We start from the raw sequence: 23941 nt of genomic DNA, 5'->3' as shown, positions 1-23941 counted from the left end.
GCAGATTGTTTCAAACTGTTTGCAACCTACCCTCTTCTTTGTCGTCCCTAAATGAGAACCTATCGTTGCACCCAGACGGCGCCTGCGTGGTCATTGATACATTCGAGATTTAGTTAGCAGTTGCTAACCAGCTAGTAGCTAATGCAAAGCCTTTAACAATAACGTAAAATAGTTGCAAAAATATGGTTTCTCTGCTCTTCGAGAAAGCCTACGTAGTGTTATGACCTAATGTCTTCAGTTGAGAGAGTTCTCCTGACGAAAAGTGCATTTTATCGAAACGCTCAATGTTAGCCGCCTCAAAAGAGCAGTGATTGTTTTGGCGCTTTGGCAACGCTAACAGAGACGCCGACGCTGGACAACATTTTCAGGAATAGCCAATGCTAGCTGGTGGTGGTATGGTCTCGTAGCCTAACTAACCTAAGCTAGCTCTTAGCTAAACGAGGTTAGCTTAAAAAAAGCTAACTGGTTCATCGCTTTAGCTGTTGCTAGCTACACCCAGCGCGGATGAGATTGAGAGGATAGCCACTCAAGCTTTGATCACTTAATGCAACTTTTGGGATAACTAAAGACACAATTTTCAAATATTGCCTTTGGTAAGTAACACTGAGTAATAGATACATTAATATTTCTTAATGTTAGTTGCTGTTCGCCTTAGGCTTTGGCTAAATTTGGTGATGGGTGATTTGTACTAGAATGCTAACTTAGGCTCATACCACAAAGTGAGCTAAGTAAGTTAGTTGAGATATTGAGGCATTCTTAGCGTTAGCTTGCGGTTGCACAAATTTTCCCCGTTATTGAGTTAAGGTATAGTCAGCAAGGCTACAAGGTACGATCTTGCTAACAAGCTGTCTTGTTAGCGTCACCAGTCATAGAATAGCATGTGAAGTTGTGAACCAACCATTATCTTAGCTGCTAACTGGTTGAACAAACATAAGTTTCAATGCGTTAGCAAAACTTTCATCTATTTTTGTCTAGGTTAGTGATACGTTAATTTAGCATATCAGTGTTTGCTCCACTTGCATCTGGTTCACTATGCTGGGTTTCATCAAAGTGGAGCTATTGCTTTGTAAATTTTGCTGAAGTATTGGTGGGAGTTTCCAAGAAATTCCTAATCTTGAACAGACACACATTTAGTGCGTTCTGCGAGGTCTGCGTTACATTGATTAAAAAGGTTTTCTGTTGTCTTTTTCAGTTTATCAACTGGTATTAACGTGTTTTTTCACCAAAACGTGTTCGTTTCAATATATCTGGTAAAGTTAGGATAATTTCTTGGCTGAGGGAGCATTTCCCACAGAAGTAATCCAACGTAGTCCAGAAGCCATTATGCAGCTAGTTAGCCACACTCCTCCCTCGATAGTGTGAATAACAAGTTACGTTTTGCTTTGTTTGACTCACTTTGCATTTCATTTTAGTAATGCTGCTGTATCGCTATTTCCATAGAGAGAGAGATTATTTTTTTAAATAAATAACAGTAAGATTTCAGTCTAAATGTCTAGCGTGAAATTTACTGAGTATGTCTCGTGTAATGAATAATCCCAAACATGTTGGTTGGTACTTAAATGCATATCACATAAATACTTTGAAGTGATTTATGATTTACTTGACATGGCCGCGTAGTCCGTTCTACACGCAATGGCAAAACCTGACCGTTAAATGATTGGTTATAGCCTAATCATGAATGCGGGAAGGAGGGGTGCGCTATGAAAACATTCGAGGAATTCTTCATATTCCTAGCTATTAAGGCGATTAAGATAAGTTATTTCGTTCTCATGGCATGCATGTTTAGATACCTAAAACAAATTGTGTTGAGAAAATATCTGAACAAAATTACTCAATTGACGATAACAGCGAAGTGCCAAGCTTTGAAAAAGAAGCGGCACCCCGATTCATTCCCTGTATTCACTCCCTGTCTCCCCAATAGTGCATATACAGAATGACTGCTGCTCTGGTGCTAGGGAATCAACCAGGAACCCTGATGGCTGGATCTTGGTAAGAATTCTGTACTTCTACTGACAAATGGTCATGAAAAATAACATTCATCACCCACTGAACTGTGAGAATGCATCTGATTTTAGCTGAATTTGTTGAAAGCTTCAAGTGAGTTCATACTTTTTTTTTGCAGTGCTAGGTTTCTAGATGTTGAGTATATGAGGTAAATATTTATTTTGTAATGACTGAAACCTGTGTTATCACTTTTAGGTACCACATGGTCGTCTGAAGAAGCCATGGGAAGCTGTTGTAGCTGTCAAGATAGAGAGTCCATCCCTGACAATCACCAGAATAAATTTAAGGTAGGCCCATCTCCTGACCTTCTTTCATGGACGTTTCTGTGTCATTAAATTTCAGACTAATTAGAAGTCATTTCTTTGGGTCTGTGCCAGCTTCAGCTGTAGAATATTGCTGTACACAGAGAGTTTCACCATTGAAATATTTACATTTTTTGATCATATTAGGAAATTTGGAAATTGATCATTATTGAATGCAATCAATAGATCAAGGGGACTTTATTTCACAAATGCCACTTGGAAAAATATGCTTCACAATTACTTATTCAATAAAAATCAGTAAACTCCTGTCTTAAGTGGCAGGTGAGCCCCCCCTGGCAGAAATAACTTCATCTAAATGTTTCTTGTATCTGTCTGTCAGCTCCTTATGTTTACTGGAAGGAATTTAGGCCCATTCTTCCATTTTTCAACTGCTTCAACTACAAGATGTCTGCAGGGCGTATTTTTCCCCATCTATACCTTGCTTCAAGTACCCTCACAGCATTTCTGCTGAATTTAGATTCCAGCTTTCACTCGGCCATTCCAAAACTCCCCAGTTTTTAATATTAGCAGTCTGCAAATTTGTAAAAGTGTTGTGGATAAGCTGCCTTTGGTAAGATTCATGTGAGGTTCAGCCTCAGCTTCTTGCTGAATTATCTCACATTTTGCTCAAGTGTTGCCTGGTACCATGTGGAATTTAGGGTTGATTCAACAAGAGGCCCTTAAGCAGCAAAGCAGCCCGAAACCATAATGGACCCCCCCCCCCCCTTTCAGTCTGTATGACACAGTCCTGTTTTGGCGCTTGCCAAACATGACATCTGGAATTGCAGCTAAATAGTTCCACCTTTGATTTGCTTTCCCAGAATCACATTGTTCTGGATGTCTTGTTCTATACCACAGTAATCTAGAGCAAACTTCACTCTTTTAGTTCTGCTCTTTCTTTAGAACGGAGGCCTCTCCCTTCTTGACCTCTCATGGAAACCATGTTTGTGCAGCCTCTCTCTTGACAGTTGACTCTTGCACATTGACATGGATTTCACAAAGAGATCTGCTTTGATGTCAAGCTGGCAATCCTCTTTGAGCATCATTTGGTCAATGCGTGGGATGTTGTGCCCTTGATAGATTGCCAGCTATCTGGAATTTCCTCCATTTGTAAATAACATGTCATACTGTGGAGTGATTGATTAGAAATTCTCGGATTGTTTTGTAAACCCCTCCCGTACACGTGGGTGTCAACAGTCTTTCTTTTGAGGGCCTTGGAGAGCTCTGTTGATTTTGGCGTAATGTCTTACCACACACTTGTGTGGATAAGGCCAGACCACACCAAGTTTCTGTTATGCAGTGCTGAGCCTGCCAAGAAACTCTCTCTCTCTGTGTCTCTCTCTCTCTGTGCTAATCTTTGGTATCTGTAGAGTTACACCTGATATTAATAGTAGTTGTTTTAGAAGGTGACACACCTGGGGATGGGGCTCATTTTCCCAACCAATGACATTGCATTTCTTTTGACTGTAATTCACTTAAGTGTTTTTGTTTTTTTTGTTTTTTTTAATACATCTTTGTGAAATTAGGTTACCTTAATCTGTTAGCAGCAGTCAAATGAATACTGTCTGTTCTTATGGCCAAATATGTTCAAACCGAGCTTGGACGGGGGAGCTGTAGATTATGAAATAGAATGGAGACTCGTGACCCCTCACAGGTAATGTCCTTAAACACAGTGGTCTCTGACCATGTGTTGAAGAGAAAAAGTTACCATGTCTGCTATGTAAAGTGTACTGAGTTGTTCAGGCTCTATTGAGCTGTTGGGCCATATGTAGTGACAGCAGCCCAGCCCTTGCGGTGTGGAGCCTACTGCTGAATAGTCTACCCTCTAATGACCCCTGTGACTGTGTTAAGAGAGGTGGTGATGTTGGCTGTTGTGTTTAAGGTGGTAAACGTGGATGATGATGGGAACGAGCTGGGAGCAGGCATCATGGAGCTGACTGAAGAGGAGCTGGTCCTTCGCACTCGCAAGTGTGAAGCTGTGAAGTGGCCTTACCTTTGTCTGCGTCGCTATGGCTACGACTCCAACCTTTTCTCCTTTGAGAGCGGCAGACGCTGTCAGACAGGACAAGGTACTACAACTCGTGGCTGTTCAGACACTCAGTGATGAGCAGGATCCTCATTACGCTAAAATGTTCTTATCACTGGCTTTACTGCCTTGTGCTTTCTGCTGGACACACAGAAGTGATTAGTTGTAATTATTTTCTAGGTTTGTACTTACCAGTATACACATCACTTTACCATGACACCTTTGTCGGATTGTGAGAATCCTTGATTATTGGTGGCCTTAGTTTCAACTGAACTCATTTGAAAAGACATCACATAATTCAAACTGAATCATTTCTCCTCACAAAGCCCAATGGAAATGAACATATATCGTATAAAAATACTCCCTACTTTTGCTGCCTTACATATTTACGTACACTTCCTTTCAGCATCTGAAGGTTTGATGTTATTGTCCGGTTTTTAATTTAAGATTGTTAACTTCAAACCCATGCTTTCATAAGGATGGGCCGACAGGGCTCGAGTGCTATCTCCGGTAAGTAAGTGAGGCTTGCTGTGTTCCCCAACACATAGATACAGTACTGCAGCCCTTACAGTATTAGCATCTGCAAATGCTGTTGTCTGTGTCTGTGTGGATCCGAATGGTGCTGCAGTACTACAGTTTGACGTCGTGTAGGACTTCTCTTTTGTGCGCGTCTTTATTATGGATGGACCGTTTGTGTTGAGACCTTGTTATTGTTCTAGGGTGACTTTCAGCCCTTGTTGTGGTTAGTGTGTTCCTGTAGCCGTTAAAGTGTGTTAAGCAGCTCAGTGAACGACCTGGCTGATTGGTTATTTGCACCGCAGGTATCTTTGCCTTCAAGTGCGCACGGGCAGAGGAGATCTTCAACATGCTGCAGGACATCATGCACAACAACAGCATCAGTGTGGTGGAGGAGCCCGTGTTTGAGCCTAACCCGAGCCAGAATGAACCAGAGCCTTCTGTCACGCCTCGCACTCCTACCAGTAAGACCACATCCTCTTCTTTTCTCCTTTAGGATCGCTTTCACTTCCAGTATCACTTTCAGGACCAACTTGTGTTAGGTTAAATGGTATATGATATTCAGATTGGGGCCTATTTATGCAGACAGACAACAGTTATTAATCTGATCATGAAGGTTTCATTGTGTTGACTGAACAAGACATACACTGGGACAGGATATGGCACTGTTTTAACTGTCATTATTCCCACCCCCTCCCCTCTCTTTCTTTAGCTCCAGGCAGTACTCTCCCTGCATTACCCAATGGTAGCCTGAGGTATCCATCATTGGGTGATGCTTCATCCCATCCTTCTAGTAGGCACCCCTCTGTTGGCAGCACCCGACTGCCCTCTGTTGGGGAGGAGTCTACGCACCCACTCCTGGTTGGTGATGAGACTTTACGGGTAAGTGTGCCCTTTGCTGTGTTGTTATTCTACAGCATGAGTAAATGTCTGACAGTGGGGTGAGATTCATTGAGATGATGGACAGTGACCTTTCTTATATGGAACATGCAAATGTAATGGGTTTGCTGTTGTCAGTGGAAGAGACAATGCAAATGCAGCAAAAAAGGAGGTGGTTACGCTCTTCTTCTGTATGCTTTTTTTGTTATTGTTGCAATGGTAGACACAGAGATACAAAACGCTGAAATAATTTGAGCTTTTGCCAGAGAAGTGCCAGAGTGAGAGCCTTGTTTTGCTCAGGGAGTGCAGTTGGTAGAGGCAAAGTGTTCTTACTGACACATCTCTCCCCCCTTCCTCGCAGACAGTTTTATGACTTCGTTTTTAAGACCCTCGAGTTTTTTTGTCCTTTCCATTATATTTCTTTGCAGTCAAGAGAAGTGGAGAATGTTCGTGTTTTCCCGTTAGAAAATAACTTTTTGAGGGGGGGGGTAACACATGTGTTTTCATTGTTCACATGTGTTTAGTCCATATTTGATCCTTCACTGTCCTCTCTCTCTCTCTCTCTCTCTCTCTCTCTCTCTCTCTAGGGCCATACTTATGTGAATACCACGGGTTTGCTAGACGACCAGCCCAGCCCCAGCAGTGTGGAGCCTACCGCTGAGCCGCGTCTCCCTGAGGGGGAGGAGAAGGCTTTGCAGGAACCCCCAGAGCCTGGACCTCGGGTGCAGCTGGAGCCCCAGTGCGTGCGCTTCGTGCTGGGCCCCACCCCCGTACAGAGGCAGCTCATGGCCAAGGAGAGGCAGCGCTTGCAGGAGGCCAGCGGAACGGGACAATCAAGCACCGCATGCGAGGGGGCGACCGGCGCGGCCCAGAGCCATAACGGCAGCTCGGCCGCTCCGCCCAAACCCGGTAACACAGACTCTTCGTCCTCGTCTGATGAGAGCAGCAGACCGGAGGAGGCTCCCGCCAGAGAGCCGGCTGCCCAGGAGAACTTCAACGGCATGCTGCCGCCTTCTCGCCGCCGGACACGCCCACCTCCCCTCAGCGCGGATGCCAACGTCAACAACTCGGCCCAGAGGAGGACGGCCCTGCTCGATTACGAGAACCTCCCAGCCCTGCCGCCCCTCAAAGAGGACCCCAAGGCGGGTTCGGAGGATGACGAGGACTTGGAGCTGAAGACGCCGTCTCTCAACGGCTACCACAACCACCGGCAGTACAGCCCCGACCCCACACACTACTATATCAACACGGAGAATGTAACCGCCCCTCTTAGCGCCAACAAGCTGGACTCGGCCCGCTGGCGGGACCGCTCGGCCCCCACGGTGTTCAACTTCGACTTCCGCCGGCCTGGCCCCGACACCCAGTCCAGGCAGCTAAACTATATCGAAGTGGAGACGGAACGGGGCTCGGATTCCAGCAACCCGCACACCCCCAAGACCCCGACCTCGCCCCTGCCGCAGACGCCCACTCGCAGGACCGAGCTGTACGCCGTCATCGACGTGGAACGCACGGCGGCCATGTCCATTCTGCAGAAAGCACTGCCGCGGTACGACGGTACCTCCAGGAAGACACGCCACAACAGCGTGGACTTACCAATGTGAGAGCCCCCTTCCTCCTCCTCCTCATGGTACAGGTTTAAAACCTTTAGAGAAAAAAAAAAGACTCTTCACAACAGAGGGGTGCGCTTTGTTTGTTTGTTTTTTTTGTTTTTTTTTTAAACGATTGCAAAACTTTATCAGAGGACCTTAAAACTCCTCACTCGGTTGAGTGAGAGTCACTCTTGCCCTGTGCTTACCTGTGAAAAGGTTTCAGGAACACAGAGGTGCTCACCGTGTACCATTATTTTATTCCTATGGTAATATAATACTACTTTTCTTACACTCATTTTCCAGTGCCTGTGTATTTTGGTTTTATTATGTTAATAACAAGGTTGGACTACATTCCTTGTCCATTTCATATGGTACAAATCAGTATTACTGATCAAAACATTCATGTTTTTTTTTCCTTATTGAAATGACACTTCAAGTTGTAATATCAGTATGTACGAATGACACGGTACACTACAGTTGCAATTTTCTGACTGCATACAGTAGATTTCACTACTTGGCACAATAAATGTCTATTTTGTTTGATTCATATTTGTCTAAGGGGCATAACTTCACCGTTTAGTTTTTCATTCTCAGAACAGCCTAACTGGGTGAGTTTTGATGCACGACAAATGAGTATCATGTGACAATACAGCTTGAAAAGTTTACTTTGTCAGCCACTGATCCTGACTTTGGAGGGATAGGGGCTTTATGGATAACATGAACACAGTGGTGCAATACTCTGCAGCTCTAGATGGTTTGTTGAGATTGACTCGGTAAGAATGTAATTTCTAAATTTGCCTGTGAAAATCTGATTTTTTTGTGGAGGGTGGGACAGTATGCCTTTTTTCCCTTCTGTTGGGAAAGATTTTAAAGCAGATTGTAAAAAATAATCCTACAAGCACAAAGTAGCACAAGTGTCTTACTCCAGAGAGGACTCTTAGGTTCATTTATAATTAAAGATTACCAAGTCATGTACCAAAAAACAAGGACCTGCAAGCTCCATATGTAACACAGCTGTAGGCAAAAGTTTATACAATGACACAAATGGATTTCACGAACGTTGGTTGTTGTGCACAGAATACTACCTCCTAAATATGCCTGTCACACATTTGATTTCAGGCTCTGTTTACTTGGTGGTTAGCTATTTGAACAGGCCTTTTCACAGTAAGCTCTCACATAAAACACTGCACAAACACAGATTCTTTTCCAACTCATTGTCTGGATTTGATTTCTCGTCAAGAAGCCTGTTGCCGCTTGTCTGAATGTGATTTTTGTGGTCACTGACAAGATGATTCTCACAACTGACTCACCGTTTTACAGAAATCAAAACACCTTTATTGCATTCCAAATTACAACAAACCTGATTGTTTGGTTTTACTGGCAGAATACGAAAAACCCACAAAGATATGAAATATCACAATTTTGCTCTATATAAAAATACATAACCCCCACTTAAGTGGAAAATAGCCAAGTCATTCATATCGACAAACAACAAACTGTACAATCGAGTGCTTAATGATTCAAAATTTAAGACGTTAAAGAATCCTTCTCTCCTGCACTCCTGATCCCTGGTCAGTTTTCCAACATGGAGGTGATACATCCTGAGGCATGTGACTGACTTCCAGCCAACTTCATACAAACGTGTCTGTTGGGCCAAGCCAAACTTTTTCCGCTTTCCTTTTTGCCCAGGGGTGAGGGAGCTGGTTAGGAGCACCATGTTGAGAGGCAGTTGTGTGGGAGAGGTGGAGTCAGCGGGCCAGGAGACCAGTGCTCTGTGCCACCACTCTGTGGTAGTCTTCCAGCTTAGTCTTCAGCTTCTCGTACAACTGAGGCAAAGGAAATGAAGGCCATGTGTCATGAAAACAAATACTAAATCAGCTAACCATGAGAGGCACCGTTTTTTACAATCATTTATGAAATTATACAAATACAGCCACGCACTGATTAATGATAAAACCCCTGAAACAGGCAAACCGTTTATGACAATGTAGACCAATAAGAAAATGTATTTAATAAAAGGGTTTTTGAAGTTGGGAGTGGATTTGTCAGCTGGAAAGCTAAAAGGAAAAGGACAGGACCGACAGAACAGTCTCATCGGGTTGCACTCCTACTGCAACCTGATTCAGGTTATTTGTTTAAATGAGAAGCTTGCTATGTGCAACACCCCCGATCCAAAAGACTTCTTAGACTATTTAAGATGACTGTGAAAAGGGATATGCGAGATCATTCACTCACCTTGGTACTGGACTGGCTTTCTCCGAGACTAATCAAGAGCTGGTCGATAGAGGTATACGGCAGCCATACAAGGGGAGCTGTAGCTGACAGCGGCCTCTGTGGCACACACACACACACACAGAATCATGAGGAATATGTTAAGGTCCTACCAAAACAGTGCTACTATTGAGCATTTCTGTTTTTCCACTTTTTTGAAAATTCACAGGTGATCCTGACACAGTCAGGTCATGTAAAATAACGTGCCTCTATGCCAAAGTTCTGGAGTCCCTTTCCGAGAAGTGCATCCACCAATTCCAGCACTAACTCTGCTGCAGCTTCCAACTGGTCGTAGTTCAGGTACAGGCGAAGTAGAGCAGCAGCATCAACCATCTGAGGAAGTAAATTTCAGGTTATTAGCCATGTGAATGGAGAGAAACAAATACTGCCCCATGTGGAGCTGAAGCAGAGCATGTCTGACCTTGTAGGCGTTAACCAGCCAATCGGGTAACGGCACTCCGTGTGACAGCAGCTTGTTGATGACACAACGATGGTGCTGAGCATTCTGGGAAGGATATTTCTCCAGGTATAAAGCTAAGAGTCGCCATGCCTCGTCTGTTGCGCTGCAGGAGGGAAGACGGGATGTCATTTATGGTCAATGATTCAGAATTAAAGGAGGTCAAGTTATTATAGCGCCATCACAAGGCAGAATGGCCTAAAAAGTTTGACTGTCTCCCTCTAGTGGTTAAAATGTGGTTGTCCACTTTGATGATATTTCTTCTTCAAACATTAACTATTCTAAGCAATTGGAACATGCTGTGACAGACATATTTTTCTTTTCATACATTAAACACAGCATGGGCCAGAGAGCTAACTTGATAAACAGCGTGTGTCGAGATTTCAAAATCCAATTGTTTCTGTATGCCAAAGTTGTAGGGCTGACTTAAGCATCGACTTAATGAATGCGAGAGCTCTACAGATTACTCATACATGCCTCTTTAAAGTCTGGACATTTCAACAGTTTCTTTCTCTCTCGCTATTTTTTTTTTTTTACCCCAAAGCTTTGCCCCCCCCCCCCCACATTCCTCCCTATTTGGATCATCTTTTTGTAACCAGTAAGAGGGGTTTTTGCGGCGAGACCAGAGGAAGAACAACAGTAAACACTGAAAAAATGATGAGACACAAGGGAATCTTTGGTGTTAGCCCCCACAAACAAGCAGCCTGTCTCTGTGCTTCTGAAGACTGCTACAGTCCTGTGGTTTTCCATCAAAAACGGAAAATGGAGAGACGTTACAAACCTTGACTCTTTCGTTGTAATAATATGCGACAACTGATTGGCTGCCAACCAATTCCAGGCCTCATTTTGACATTGCTCTCCTCCGTACTGGAGTTTGATGCACCTGAGGAGCAAATATTCCATACGCACATGCTTCTTGTAAATCCGTTCAACATTTGATGCCATAAATACATTTTTCAATTACACAAATGATGTCTGACTGCTTGTTACATACTTGAAAGTGAGTCCTTCAAAGACAGGCGTCAGAGGGAGTTTGAAGGTTTGACAGAGCGATACAGCTGTGTCAAATAGACCTGCCTGAACCAGCAAAGCCACCATTTCCACAGCAGATGCATTCCCTACAAGTCAGAGACACTCGATTACTGACAATCAACTTATCCAACAACAGAACGTTCACATTTTATTCAAACATCCAGTATTCTTTGAATGTTTTTAAACATTATTCAAAGATAAAATATTTCACGTTTCAAATCATCTGCATCTGTTTGTATCAGTCCTTGTCCTGGATTTTTCTTTTTGTATTTCTCACCAAAAATGTCATTTTCAATCTCAGTAAAAATTGCACAAAGAACTAAATTGATTTACCATGGCGTAAACAGTTGTTGCTATGTCTACAGTGGATTCCAAAACAATTTTTTTCTTTTTTATTTAAAAAACAGAGACTCATCAGGGGGGCTTTCTGCTGGATGTGTGGGGTTTGTCAGCTGTTGATACTGAACTTGTTTTTCTTTTTTAGACTAAATGAAACAGTTAGCAGGCGGGAGGCGTAACTGTCAGAACTAAATGTGTGAGGGTACCTGCGATGGCCGCAGAGGGGGGGTCTTCCTGCGCCAGGGTGAGACGACTGCGTGACAGGATGTATTCCTTCTCCAGGTCCTTCAGCTCCAAGATCTCAATCTGTCTGCCACCTACTGAAAAGACATTACACACGTCTAAATCAAACTCCTGTGTTTAACTCAAACTTAACATCAACTAACCAGACTCCTTTCAAACTGACATCTGTGAAAGGATTACCTGGCCCAGCGGCAAACTCTCCGTCGTAATTTCTCTTTGGTGATGCGCCTGGCCTCTCGTACTGACGGACAGAAACAGTTTTCCCTTCATCATTTATTCAGTATATACTGATGGATCAAAGTGGCTGTGAAGAGCTCAGTCAAGATGCTAAGATAATCAAAGCACATCATATACTTATACCTCTGTGTGACTACAGATACAAACAACTTCATCACAGGACGTGTTTTATTTCTGAAGCGTGTTTGGAGCGAGAGGCTTACGGCTGCTCCAGAGGAGGGCTGGACGATCCAGGCGTACTCGGGCCGAATGAGACGCAGACAGTTGAGGGCGGCCAAGTAACAGTTGACCTGTTTCTGAAGACCCCTCAGAGTCCGGACCTCTCGTCCCAGCCGCATACCATACTCAAACATCACTGTGCCGGCTGGAACACACACACACACACACACACACACACACACACACACAGTTTTCAGGATGTGGCAACCACTAGATCTAAAAAGTCAGAGACTTTTCAGAGAATTGTCAACCATATTATGGGTGTCTAAAGTTGTATTTGTACAGAATTTAAGGGAGAATACGGTTAGTAATCTACTACATTCCAACCACTAAAACCAATTCCCCATTCCCTCCAAATGTTTAAGTCACTGGAGCCCCCTCCCCCAGAGCCCTACCTTTCCTGTAGTTGTGGCGGTTGATGTGGAAGGCATACAGTAACTCATAATAATTATGAGTCATAAGATCAACTGCTCTGGCACGAGACTCAATGATACTGACAACCTGTGAGCAGATAAAGAGTCAGTCTGTGACATCACATCATGAGAGAGACAGACAGACAGACAGGCAGGCAGGCACTGCTGTCTGTAGTTTTAAATAAGGACCCTTAGAACCAGTAGTATGGCAAGACTGATATGTATGGGTCATATCTATATCTATGTACACAGTCAGTCAGCCAGACAGAGATAAGTGCACTAAAAGCTAGGCTGATAAAGGTAGGTGGCTGTATAGATAATATAGGCTTCGCATGCATATACCTGAAGCGTAAGTACATTATGCAACAACCATAATACTTCAAAACTGTTGAATCCAAATCACTTCGCGTCTTTGAAGATAACATTCTCACTGATCCAGGGTCCAACTTGCCTATTCAGTTCTACTGAACGTAATTAGACACAAGCACTTCGGCGGCATTTGAGAACATATTAAAATATGTTAAGTACGAGCTGCTTCTAGTCATTATTAAAAATGAGTGGGCCTGTCTGTGTCAAAGCTATCATCCTGAATTCTTTTAATCAGCCTGCTACTCTACAACCAAGAGAAGGTTTAAACATACCGCTGTCTCGACAGACTGGCCAAAGACAGTGTTATTGAAATGGATATTTTTGGGGGGGGTTTCAGTTTTATTTAAGCTCAAACTTTCTCTTTTTGAACACTCAAGCCCACAGCATAAAAACGCCTCAGAGATGTGTTAACGAACCTCAAGACACACAAAGACTGATTCTTGTCTCCGTGATGGATTTTAACAAGCAGTGGAATCATTATTTATGTCAAACTGTGTATGAGCACAGAAGCCGCTGTAAATGCCCTGGTAATGAGTGGTCTTATTATCAGTGTGTGAAAGCACTCACCTCGTCGTGCAGGTTGATGTAAGGGAAGTGGACCAGGTCCTGAAGTTGAGAGCGCTCACACAGAACCACCACCAACTGCCGCAGACAGTCCAGCCGCCTGTATGGTTTACACAACCACAGATTAGCTCTACAATCACTACTATGATCACAGCATCCTGTTTAAAACAGACCTGAGGGACCTTCATGTGTCTCCATTAACAGCTCACCAAACAACAAACTCATTCACATCATTCAAAGTAAAGCTGTTGTCACGTGATAAATGTAAAATAAAATAGGTGCAGAAGTGGCGCTTCAACTGCCAGTCAAAATTCAGCATTGTGTGGGAAAGTCTGCATATCTCAAAATGCAATTGTATACATTCATGCTGTGTTTTAATCCTGAAAGCAGTTTGTGCTCTCACATTTGCTCTGAAACATGCTGCCCCAAAATCTCAAAACCAATAACCGAGCTTTTTTAACACATGGACTATGACCTCAACACCACATTAGCAAGGCAGGTCAAAATGGTTCCTAATGAACACTAAATTGGTAAGCTGACTTAATGTAGCGTTAAGGGCATGCTTGGCAGTGAGCACTGCTAAAATATAAACAGCTTTAAAAAGTCTTAAAATTGATATTAGCATTCAAAAGTTAGATTTTTAAAAAAAAAATCAGGATCAGTACCTGCTAGTATCTGGGTTCTGGATCAGAGCCTCATAAGCCTGGTTGTTATGTCCCAGGTCCAGATGATGTTTGAATATGCGAGTCCACAGTGCTGCCTGCAACACACACAGGAGCCCGTATTAACTCCATTCCATTAAATACTTATTCAATGTTTTATGTCTCCATCCACGGAGAAAAAAAATACAGTCTGTAAAAGAAAAATGGAAAATATCTGGATTCATTACGAATTTAGTGCAAAGACGAAATATTCGATTTACCCGACTCCTGTCATCGTTGACGGCCTCTGCTATTGCCAGCGTGGCTAAACGGATGACCAACTCCGCCAGACCCACGTCCTCTAACAACCTCAATACCTAATACATAAACAAACAAACATACGGTCACAACAGACCTGGAGTCAGTGATGGCAAACCCAATCTGCTGAGGGCTGTAGCCTTGCTGTGTGGCAGACCTTGTTATAATACTGCAGACGAGGGCTGGCCGCTGACTCTTCCTCAGAACTCGTTAATCTCATGAGAAACTCTTCTTTCTCCACCTCGGTGGCCGCCTCCTGGAAACACTGCAATGCCTACCGAAGAAAAAACAAACAAAAAAAACCCCATCTTATTAACAAGGTTAAGTGTTTGCATAACTGTAGCTATAGAGCTTTGTAACTAAACAATAACAAGACAACTAGCTTAATGCCATTATAATTACTGAAGTGGCTGAAAATTAAGGGTGCTTGCTATACAGTCAGGCATAAGGGTCCTTACCTTTTGTCCCTCGCCGCTGGCCAGATAGCACTGGCCCAGCATAAAGCGACAGGACCCCACATTGACCTGACACCAGGGTCCAATCAACCGAACATACTCCTGAACAGACGGACACAGAACACAGTCAAGGTCTGGCCCAAAGCATCATTACAAATCTTAACAGGTCTTAACAGTGATGTTCATGTAATAAACACTTTAAAGGCAAACAACAGAGCTGAAAAACAAAATGTTTCGTAAGAAAACAGCAATAATAAAAAAATATTTTTTTCTTCTCACTTGTAGTTGTGCGTATTGGCAAGTTCCCATCAAGCACTCAGGAAAGAGGAAGCCTGGATTACTGGGCCAGCTGTATGTGACAGTTACGTAAAGTTCCATAACACTCCCATAATCAGAATTCAAAACAGAAACCGATTCTCTGTGACACTGCACTCTGAAGAAGTAACAGTGCTATAGTCAGAAATCAAATGAAGAGAGGTAACGCCATCATCAGAACTCAAAACATTAACACAGCCTGCAAGCTGCCTACAACATCAGAGCTCCAACAATTTTTCAAATCTAACAAGAGTTCAAGTATATTGAAAATTCTTTTTTTTTTTTTTTACTTTTGCGCTGAGAACTGAGCAATTGCTTTTCACAGAGAGTAGTTAAGAAGCAAAAGCAAAGACGTTGCTATGCACAGTCTGATGCTTCAACTCACAGACAGTTACATGTTTCACTCTGCACTTAGTGGAAAGGTGCCTTAAGGTATGCGTTGGCAAGAATCACCCACCAGCATATCATCCAAAACACATACAGCTCTGTCAGTGAATGTAGAGGGAAGATAGAGACCAGTGTATGGGGTGAATGAAGAGGATACAGGAGCTGGGAGAGCACAGTGACCACACTGGAGATCATGTGAGGCCAGTGGAGAGGCGCCTGGCTGGCCTGGGCGTCCTGCTGGGCATACAGCTGAGACACGATGACTTTACGAGCGACGTTCAGATAGAACAGCTCCACCACCGTCTGAGGATTCAACACTGCCAAAACAGACAGGGGGCTCACATGGGTGAATCATTAAAGCATGGTCTGAAACGCTTAAAAAGCAACTGCAAAGGAAAACTTGCGTAAGCCACTGGGACCCAAGTCGAACCTGATTTGCTGGGTATCAGGGCTGGAGAATCTGACAGCTCCAGGACAGAGAGGTGCTGTAAATTGGCATCTCTGAGGAAGAGGGAAAAAAAAGAGGGAGTAAGGGGTTTCATTTGCAGATGGAATCTCATTATTTCGGCTTTAGAGAAGGCGATGTAAGTGATGCTGAGCAGGGTGTGAGCCTGTGGACTTACAGTGTATCCAGAGATATGGAGGAGGAGAGGGTCTGGCTGACTTGTTTCAGTAAATAGTAAGAATACAGCAGATGGGAGCAGCGAGGGATCAGGTCCTGCTGCAGCTGTAGCAGCTGAGCACCACCTCCCAGAAACACCTGGGGCAGCAAACACAAGCACACACAGTCAGAGAGACAGAGACACACACACACACACACACGCTCAGTTGTGCAGCTTTCCCATGTAATCAAGGCAGAATTAGAGCTAAAGCAGGATGTGTGTGTGTGTGTGTGTGTACACACTCACGTTGTCTCCGAGGCGGAGGTAAAGCTGCTGAACGATGAGTAGGTCTCGGCAGATTAACGCTCTGGTCATGGCCAGCTGGCACACGGCCTGGCACACCACACTCACTGCCGTGTTACTGCCGTACAGCTGGGACAGACTAATCCGCACGTTCAGAGGCTGACCTGAGAACAGCAGCACAAACCAGTGAAGAACCAGTGAGTCAGCATGCATTAATGAGGAGAGGCTGCTTAATATTTACAGCTTGACACTACACAAAGCTCACCCTGAAGAACATATCCAAAAACCTTCATTTCCATAGGCTGAACAAAGAGTTCTACACCTGAGCTACATCTCTCTTTGACCTTCAGGGCCAGAGTCAAGGGTCATGTTTAATACGGACTGAACTGTTGGCTCTTATTAGCACACGGTTCTTAAACAACTTCTGTCCTTGTGAAGCATGAAGACATCCAGTTTTAAGACGGAGCATGTGAGGTTCACCTCCAGTGAAGGCGGTGGCGTCAGCCCCGGACTCAGCATCGGTCTCCAGGTCCATGTCTCTCAGGAGGACCGTCATGGCTGCGATGGGGTTACGGATGTCCTGAAGTTTGTTTTGGATGTCCTCCATGACGTTATCGCTGCCGCAACGACAAACACCCATAAATTTAATATACAGACCGCACAAATGTTCAGAGAGCAGCTTGAAAGGCCTATAAATGGAACAGTAGCTTAAAACACATAATCCTTCACTGAGCCTTAGGAAACCACATCCAAGACTCATTTGCTAATAGGCAGTCTAAACATGGCCGAATGGGAACAAGAGAAGTGTGGTGTCAGAGCAAATGGTAGGTAAGTGATACTGACTTGTCATTGGCCAACAGGTTGTCCAGAACTTGTTCAGCGGCCCTCTCAGGGGAGAGTAAATGCTCCAGGGCCTTCTCCATTTCATAGGCCATGTCTCCAGGCACGGACTCACTCACCAGCCGCAGACACTGCACCAGCTGCAGCACGTCCCGCCCCACCTCCGGGTCTGAGAGAGAGACAGACAGACAGACAGACAGAGAGAGACAGACAGACAGAGAGTCAGAGACAGAGACAGAGAGAGAGGGGGGGGTTTATATTTTTAAAGCGAACTGTGAGAGCATTCTTGCCCCTCCGTTGCTAATTTATGCCCACATCACAAAGATAAACTGTTTCGAACTGACCCATCCTTTGTTACTCTAATCTGTGATGTCAGAATGCTGTATGTAACTATCGCTAATACACGGCACATCTCTCAAAAGACATTGCTGACTTGGTTTTTCGTTACTTTTTCCTTCTTCCTCAAAGAAAGAAAAACTCACCTTCAGCGATAGGCGTTTCCTCCTCTGAGAAGAGATACTCGTCTGAGGACAGGTAAAGATGGTCCACAGCAAAGCACGGCAACAGGAAAGACACAAAGCCCTGGGGGAGGAGAGAAAAATTTATACAAGCAGCCAGGAGACAGGACAGAAAGCTTTGGGGTGAGTTTTATTTACAGGTCTCCGTTAACCTATCCATGTTACTCAGAATGAACCAAGAAAAAAATTCAAGACATGCTCTGCTTGATAATTTGATATTCCCTCTTCCACCTCAAATGGGAAGAGATGCGTTACCTTCTTAAGCACGCAGACCATGGATGTGGCCTGGTTGACAAGCAGACCCACTGGGGTAGAGAGGGCCTCCTGATACTGCAGACAACAGGCGTAGAACTTCGACCAGAACTCCACCTGTAGCTGCCGGTACTCCTCCTGTGAGAACTCATACTCCGTAACGCTGCTTTGCAGCTGGCAGGGGGAAAAAAGGCAAACAAAAAAAGATTGATGAGTAAGAGAGACCGGTAGGGTGTAGGTGAAAAAAAAAGGACAGGAAAGAGTGAAGAGAAGCACAGGTGAGTGATTTTCTCACCTCATTTTCCACAGTCAGAGTCACCTCCTTCTTCAGTGTTTCCCAGGGCAGGTCCAGGTACCTCTCTGTGCCTCTTCTGTAAATCTGTTTAATAATTATCAGACTCTGAGGTTAAACAGACAACTGTACAATGCACCAAACAATACTTAATAAAAGCTGACTGATGTTATTACTTATTGATCAGTTTGTCTCTTACCTGCAAAGCTTTCACGATAGCCGAGGCGGTGAACCGCAGAGGAGAGAAGAGAACGCTCAGGTAAGTTTCCTGACAAAGAGAAGATGAACAGGTGTGGGTCACTGTGTAGGCCCAGCACTGTTTGCAGTTAGGTAAACCACTGGTGAATGAAAAGTATTCAGAGCTGTCCTTAAGATCTACATTTCCCACACATGAACAGTTGACAGTCTTACTCTTGGGTCTTGTTCTGCACTGATGTGAACCTCCTCTTCTGGCGGAGGCTGGACAAAGACTTGGTTCCACATTCCAGCTGTACTACTGCAACAGAGCAGAATCACACACCACAATACAAGCTTCATTTCTATTTTCATTTCTTCCATTTAATTATTTATTTTAAAAGACAGAGTGCGTTTTCACTGCATCCTTGAAAAAGGATCCCAAATTTGAGGGTGTGACACAGTAAGGTGCCCTCTGGGTTGACATGACCTTTATCAGAGTTTGATTACTGATCAAGGTCAGATCATACAGTGTCATTTTTCTTTGGTCTGATGAAAAACTGTGACCTGTCTGGCAGTAACATCCTTGCATTTTAGCATTCACTTAAATTACAGAGAAACTGGGTTATAAAAAAAAGGCGGAAAATTCCCTAAAAAGGAGCATGAGATTACAAAAGACCGCTTTACTGCTAGTCTTATAGCTTGTGCTTGTGGGATGGGTCTATCCCCAGTTTTTCTGAGATATTGATACTGTCTCTATCCAATAACAATATCCATACTGTCTACCAAAAGATGTGTGCTATGAAATGAAATATATAACTCCTCAGAAGATTAACTGGGTTATAGTGGGTGTGAATGGAGCAAAAAGACTAGATCAACACTTACTGCTCAAAGTTGATGTACTTCACCACTGTTTGGTTGTCATCATCCAACCAAAGGCCCCAAATATCCGTGGAGGTCAATGCAAAATCCACCAATGTCTCCTGACCAAAACACAAACATATTTATAATGAGATTCAGAGTTGAATTATTTGGTCAAAGTCTGAAAAAACAGACACTTACCAACAACCCCAACTGTGGATTTCTGCTAAATGGACAATGGGTGTAATCCTACAGATCCCATGTCACATCTCACACACATCTCCACTTCTGTTGTTTTCTTAAAAACTGTGTCCTGCAACTTTGCCTGATATGCTTTACAGCTTGTACTGTTCTTATCTCACATAGTATTGCAAAATAATATGGACCAGAGATGTAATGGAAGTTTTGACATTATGTCCTTTGAGTCAGCATATAAATCGACATACCATTTTATGCTTTTCTTAATTACATACAATGCCTTAAGTACAGACACAGACAACCACATTTCTCACCAATATAAACATGCCTTTTTTTTTTAAAATTTGGGTCCAGTTTTGAGCTTTAGACTAGATCACTCACACCCTCATTCTCTCGCTCTCTCACCTGTGTAGCGAAGAGCGTGGAGATGTGATCCAGGCTGTAGCGGTTATTGTCCGTGGCCACCAGCTGGAGCACACAGAACTGGCTGCGCTTAGGCACGCTGAGGTAGACGGCCAGGCACAGGCCTGTGGTGGAGGAGAAGGACAGACGCAGCTTGTGACTCTGCCCTAGGATGTTCCTCACCTCTCCACGGCCGACCGGCAAGTACTCCAGCATATCTGCCACCAGCAGACATAACTGGTCCTGAAAGAACAAGAGACAGAGGGCGAGAAAAACAGAGGTTAGAAGTTCAAGTTTTGTAAGGTACTAGCCCTCTTACGATGCTCTTTTAAAAGCGTTATGGATAACAGACTACGGACAGGGATTTTATCATATAGTGAATGCGTGACTATTATGTCTCAAGTTTTGCACGTAAAATTTTCTACAAGGGAAAAAAAAAAACCAACAACAACAAAAAAAACATACACAACTGTGTTTGTCGTGAATGTCCCCTATTTTAGCGGCAGGGTTGTAAAATAAACCAACAAAGGCACAACTGCCCATCAAGAGTTTTACATAATGTTCAGTCTAAGCATGTTATTATGGGAGGAGTGTGGACTGTAAAAATATGTACATTACAAAGTATTGATCTATTTGGTCATAAAATGTTTTTGGAAAGAGACACTTCTTGGATACTGACAGAAGAACCAGGATGCAGTGGTGTACTCAACAGGGGAACACAGAAATTTGCCCGTTTTGGGCCCTGCACTGACCTTGTGGGACCACACACGCAGTTTATGATCTTGGCACAGGGTGAAGATAAAGGTATCGTCCTCCATCTTTGCAACTGCTAGACTGACAGCCAGATCAGATGGGCTCTGGTCCCTCCTGTGGGAGAGCAATGAAGGATTTTTTTTTAAGGGTTTCTCTCCAGTTATCACCAAACTAAGTGCTGTGTTAGACATAACAAATTTTGCTCAATTTGTCTTGTATGAATCAGTAAACTACATTCTTACATTCACTCAGAATTATAGTATTTATTCATTGTAAGGCATTTAGCCACATGAGGCGGACATTTAAACAAAGAAAAAATCTCTGAAGCACAAAGTCAAACACAGGGCAGTTGAAACAAAACTGTTCTTAAAGAGGACTTGCAGTGTCTAGGTGCATTCTCGATCCAGAAACACTGACATTACTTTCAGTTCATCAGTAAGTAAAATATTTGGTCGGAAAGCCCTTAAAGTATTAAAATCATAGTAAGGCATTTGACATATTTTTAGGCAAAAATCAGTCATATCTTATACTTTACAACTGACACCACCAACCACGAACACCCTTAAAGCTTTACCACTGTTCATGTTGACTTACTTGAGAGTCAAATTAACAGATAGTCAAAGTAATGTTATGTGTTTACCTGATAGCAGTGGGCATCCAGCCTGTCAATCGCTGGATCACTGAGCTTTGTCTCAGCTCCTGAACAGAGACGGTGCCTACAGAGTACAAGCACAGCACACAATCTAAAGACAAAGTGGCAGGACTTCCCTTATTCTTCAAACAGTTTGTAGGCTACAGAGCAGAATGTCTGGATGGTAATGATGGGCACTGAGTGTGGGAGATGTACCTTGTGAATCGTGAGGAGGGAAAGTGACGACGAGAATGCTTCCTGAGGGTGAAGCCAGGGCAAAGTGGGCCTCTCCCTGGTGTCCCAGCCACGTGGCTGAGGTGACGGGGCTGCCTGACTGTGTGCCCTGGAGACTGGATAACACGAAGCTGTGAGATGGATCCTGTAGGCTAAGTTTCCCCAGATCTGTGAAGATGGACTGCATCTGTAGCTCTGTGACCAATTCCTGAAGAAAATGATCAGAAAACGAAACAAAACAAACAAAAAAAATCACACCACTTTATATAACGCTTTCTTGCAGGGTCCTGGTATGCTGTTTTTCAATTTTTGGACATTTGATTTTTATTTAGACAGAAGAACTTACTTAATACAACATACTACATTGAAAGAATCGAACACTGCTTCTAATATGTCAAACAAGACACGTGCAAACAAAAAACAGACATGAGACGGGCCAGATCTACGTCTGAAAGTAGAAGAGTGACTTACACTGCGGTACATGCGGGTAGGGTGAGGCAGTACCATTCGATGGACTGACTGATTGGTCACAAAGAGTATGATGACATTGTTAAGGGTTTCGTGAATGTGCACTCCTCCAGGAAGCAGGGGACAGTGTGGGATCTTCAGACGAATGGCATTGTTCAGCAAATTAGTGTCCAGTGACTGTTCAACCAGCTGGAGTGTGTCCCCTGAAGTGGACCTAAAAAGACATAACACTCTTGTATGTCATTTCCAGCTATAAACATGACAAAATATATGTTCGGCTGTACGTCACAAGTAATGGAAGTGACGTCAGACCATAGTCTACTTTTGACAGTGCTACTAAATAAGAGCAAAAGTTATCACATACCAGTGAATAAATCTATTGCTTGTAACAGACAGTAGTTTTCCACTTTCTTCATAGTAAAAGCCTCCGGCAGAGTCTGGGTATTTGACACCTCCAGGAAGAGCATTCAAACCTATGGGGGGGGGGAAATCAAGCACCCATGATTGAGTAGAAGCTATGGTACCTAACTAGTTCTGCTGTATGCAGAAAAGACTACACAATATATTTCAGTAAAATTTAGGGACTCGTCCTACACTGACCTAAAGATCATTAACTAAATTCTTAGGGAACGGCATAGTTCGGTATTTACTGAGGGATTGAATTTACGTTTAGATCAGGATAATGTCAACGTCGCATGAAATTTATTTGATACAGTCCGCAATTAACTCGGTGTGTCATTTTCGCTACAAAGTTGGTATTTCAGCTAATCCTGAAATTGAATTCACTGAGCTACAGCATGACCGGCACTCTGAGTGGAATAATTCCACAGAATTGATACTGGCATAATAAAATCAAAATTGAAAAACGCGCGTTTCGTCAGTTAACAGCAAGATGCTCCCTTGGCTTAAACTGAAGAGTAGTATAACTTTATAAACATGCACTGCTAGCTAGTGACATGAGGAACAACCTATTCGCTAACTGTGGACTTTAATCAGTTGGTTCCATATCAACTGTTTTTCAACACTTGGTAGTAAGGCATAAAATGCCTTATCTTTAATATAAATTAACACCTTAGATGTCGGAAAGAGCCAGAAAGGTGAAGGCTGATTGACTAAAAGCAACGGTCTAACAGGCATGCCGTGGCTTCCAAACAGCTAACCTATATATGCCCGCATGTCACGACTTTGATACGCAGCTTTCTCGGTCACAGAAAGTAATAAACACAATAGTTATATCAGACGCATTGGCATAATAATAATACAAAAGTAGAAAGTTTACCTAGGTTTACTGGGATTTCTCGAAATCGTGAAACAGTTTCCCTCTCAAACCCACAAATTTCTATGAAACTCCTTTCCAAAACCGCCGCCATCTTCCCCGCACGGAATTGTGGGATTGACATGAGAAAACGGGCGCGTTTGATATGACTTCCGAAGTCTGCTTCCGAAAAGCGTCATACGTGAGTAGAGTTGGGGGTCAGGAGCGGTGAAAGCAAAAGCGAATCCTAGAAACGATATTACCAACTATGAGCTTACTGCAGCCGCTTGTAGATCTGTGAAACGCCTTGTTTTACTGACTCCGCGAATGCCTGGTGCTTAGTCAAAAAAAGAGTTGCAATACGTGACAATAAGTCTGTAGGGTTACCAAATGGCATGGAAAGCGTCAGTGGCGGACTCAGGCTGTATGAAGGGCAGAGGCTCCACTAGTGGGCAAAAAGATATGATGCATCATAGCGCACCCGTAGGAAACGTCAGGTTTAGACCATGGTAAGGGCACCATGTAGGGCATCACGTTTTCTCCACTAGTAGGGCACTCATTAAGACATGTTAGCGAATTTTC

At 43.5% G+C, this 23941-nt stretch overlaps 2 protein-coding genes across 2 annotated transcripts; one reads left to right on the top strand and one right to left on the bottom strand.

The window, feature by feature from the left end:
• The first annotated feature begins 560 nt into the window (after positions 1 to 560).
• frs2b (fibroblast growth factor receptor substrate 2b) lies at positions 561 to 7328 on the top strand. The gene is made up of 7 exons (XM_030783058.1): positions 561 to 593; positions 1922 to 1989; positions 2200 to 2291; positions 4189 to 4375; positions 5154 to 5312; positions 5561 to 5730; positions 6315 to 7328. Exons 3-7 carry the CDS (start codon positions 2226 to 2228, stop codon positions 7326 to 7328), a joined length of 1596 nt encoding a protein of 531 aa, XP_030638918.1. The 5' UTR covers positions 561 to 593; positions 1922 to 1989; positions 2200 to 2225.
• A 1433-nt stretch (positions 7329 to 8761) lies between these two features.
• nup160 (nucleoporin 160) lies at positions 8762 to 23474 on the bottom strand. The gene is made up of 35 exons (XM_030777481.1): positions 23384 to 23474; positions 22469 to 22577; positions 22108 to 22318; positions 21619 to 21844; positions 21412 to 21487; positions 20771 to 20885; positions 20022 to 20261; positions 19443 to 19540; positions 18795 to 18879; positions 18583 to 18651; positions 18387 to 18470; positions 18095 to 18265; positions 17804 to 17903; positions 17325 to 17490; positions 16962 to 17098; positions 16485 to 16645; positions 16200 to 16336; positions 16007 to 16077; positions 15734 to 15893; positions 15154 to 15223; positions 14878 to 14976; positions 14577 to 14693; positions 14383 to 14478; positions 14126 to 14220; positions 13464 to 13560; positions 12510 to 12615; positions 12099 to 12259; positions 11839 to 11899; positions 11622 to 11732; positions 11039 to 11162; positions 10826 to 10927; positions 10009 to 10150; positions 9795 to 9920; positions 9552 to 9647; positions 8762 to 9142 (listed from the first exon to the last, which is right to left on the bottom strand). Exons 1-35 carry the CDS (start codon positions 23472 to 23474, stop codon positions 9065 to 9067), a joined length of 4188 nt encoding a protein of 1395 aa, XP_030633341.1. The 3' UTR covers positions 8762 to 9064.
• Positions 23475 to 23941: the final 467 nt, after the last annotated feature.

This window comes from Chanos chanos, chromosome 1 (genome assembly GCF_902362185.1).
Source record: "Chanos chanos chromosome 1, fChaCha1.1, whole genome shotgun sequence".
Taxonomy (NCBI): Eukaryota; Metazoa; Chordata; class Actinopteri; order Gonorynchiformes; family Chanidae; genus Chanos; species Chanos chanos.
The sequence above is the reverse complement of the archived record's forward strand: the minus strand, read 5'-3'. Positions and strand labels throughout refer to the sequence as shown.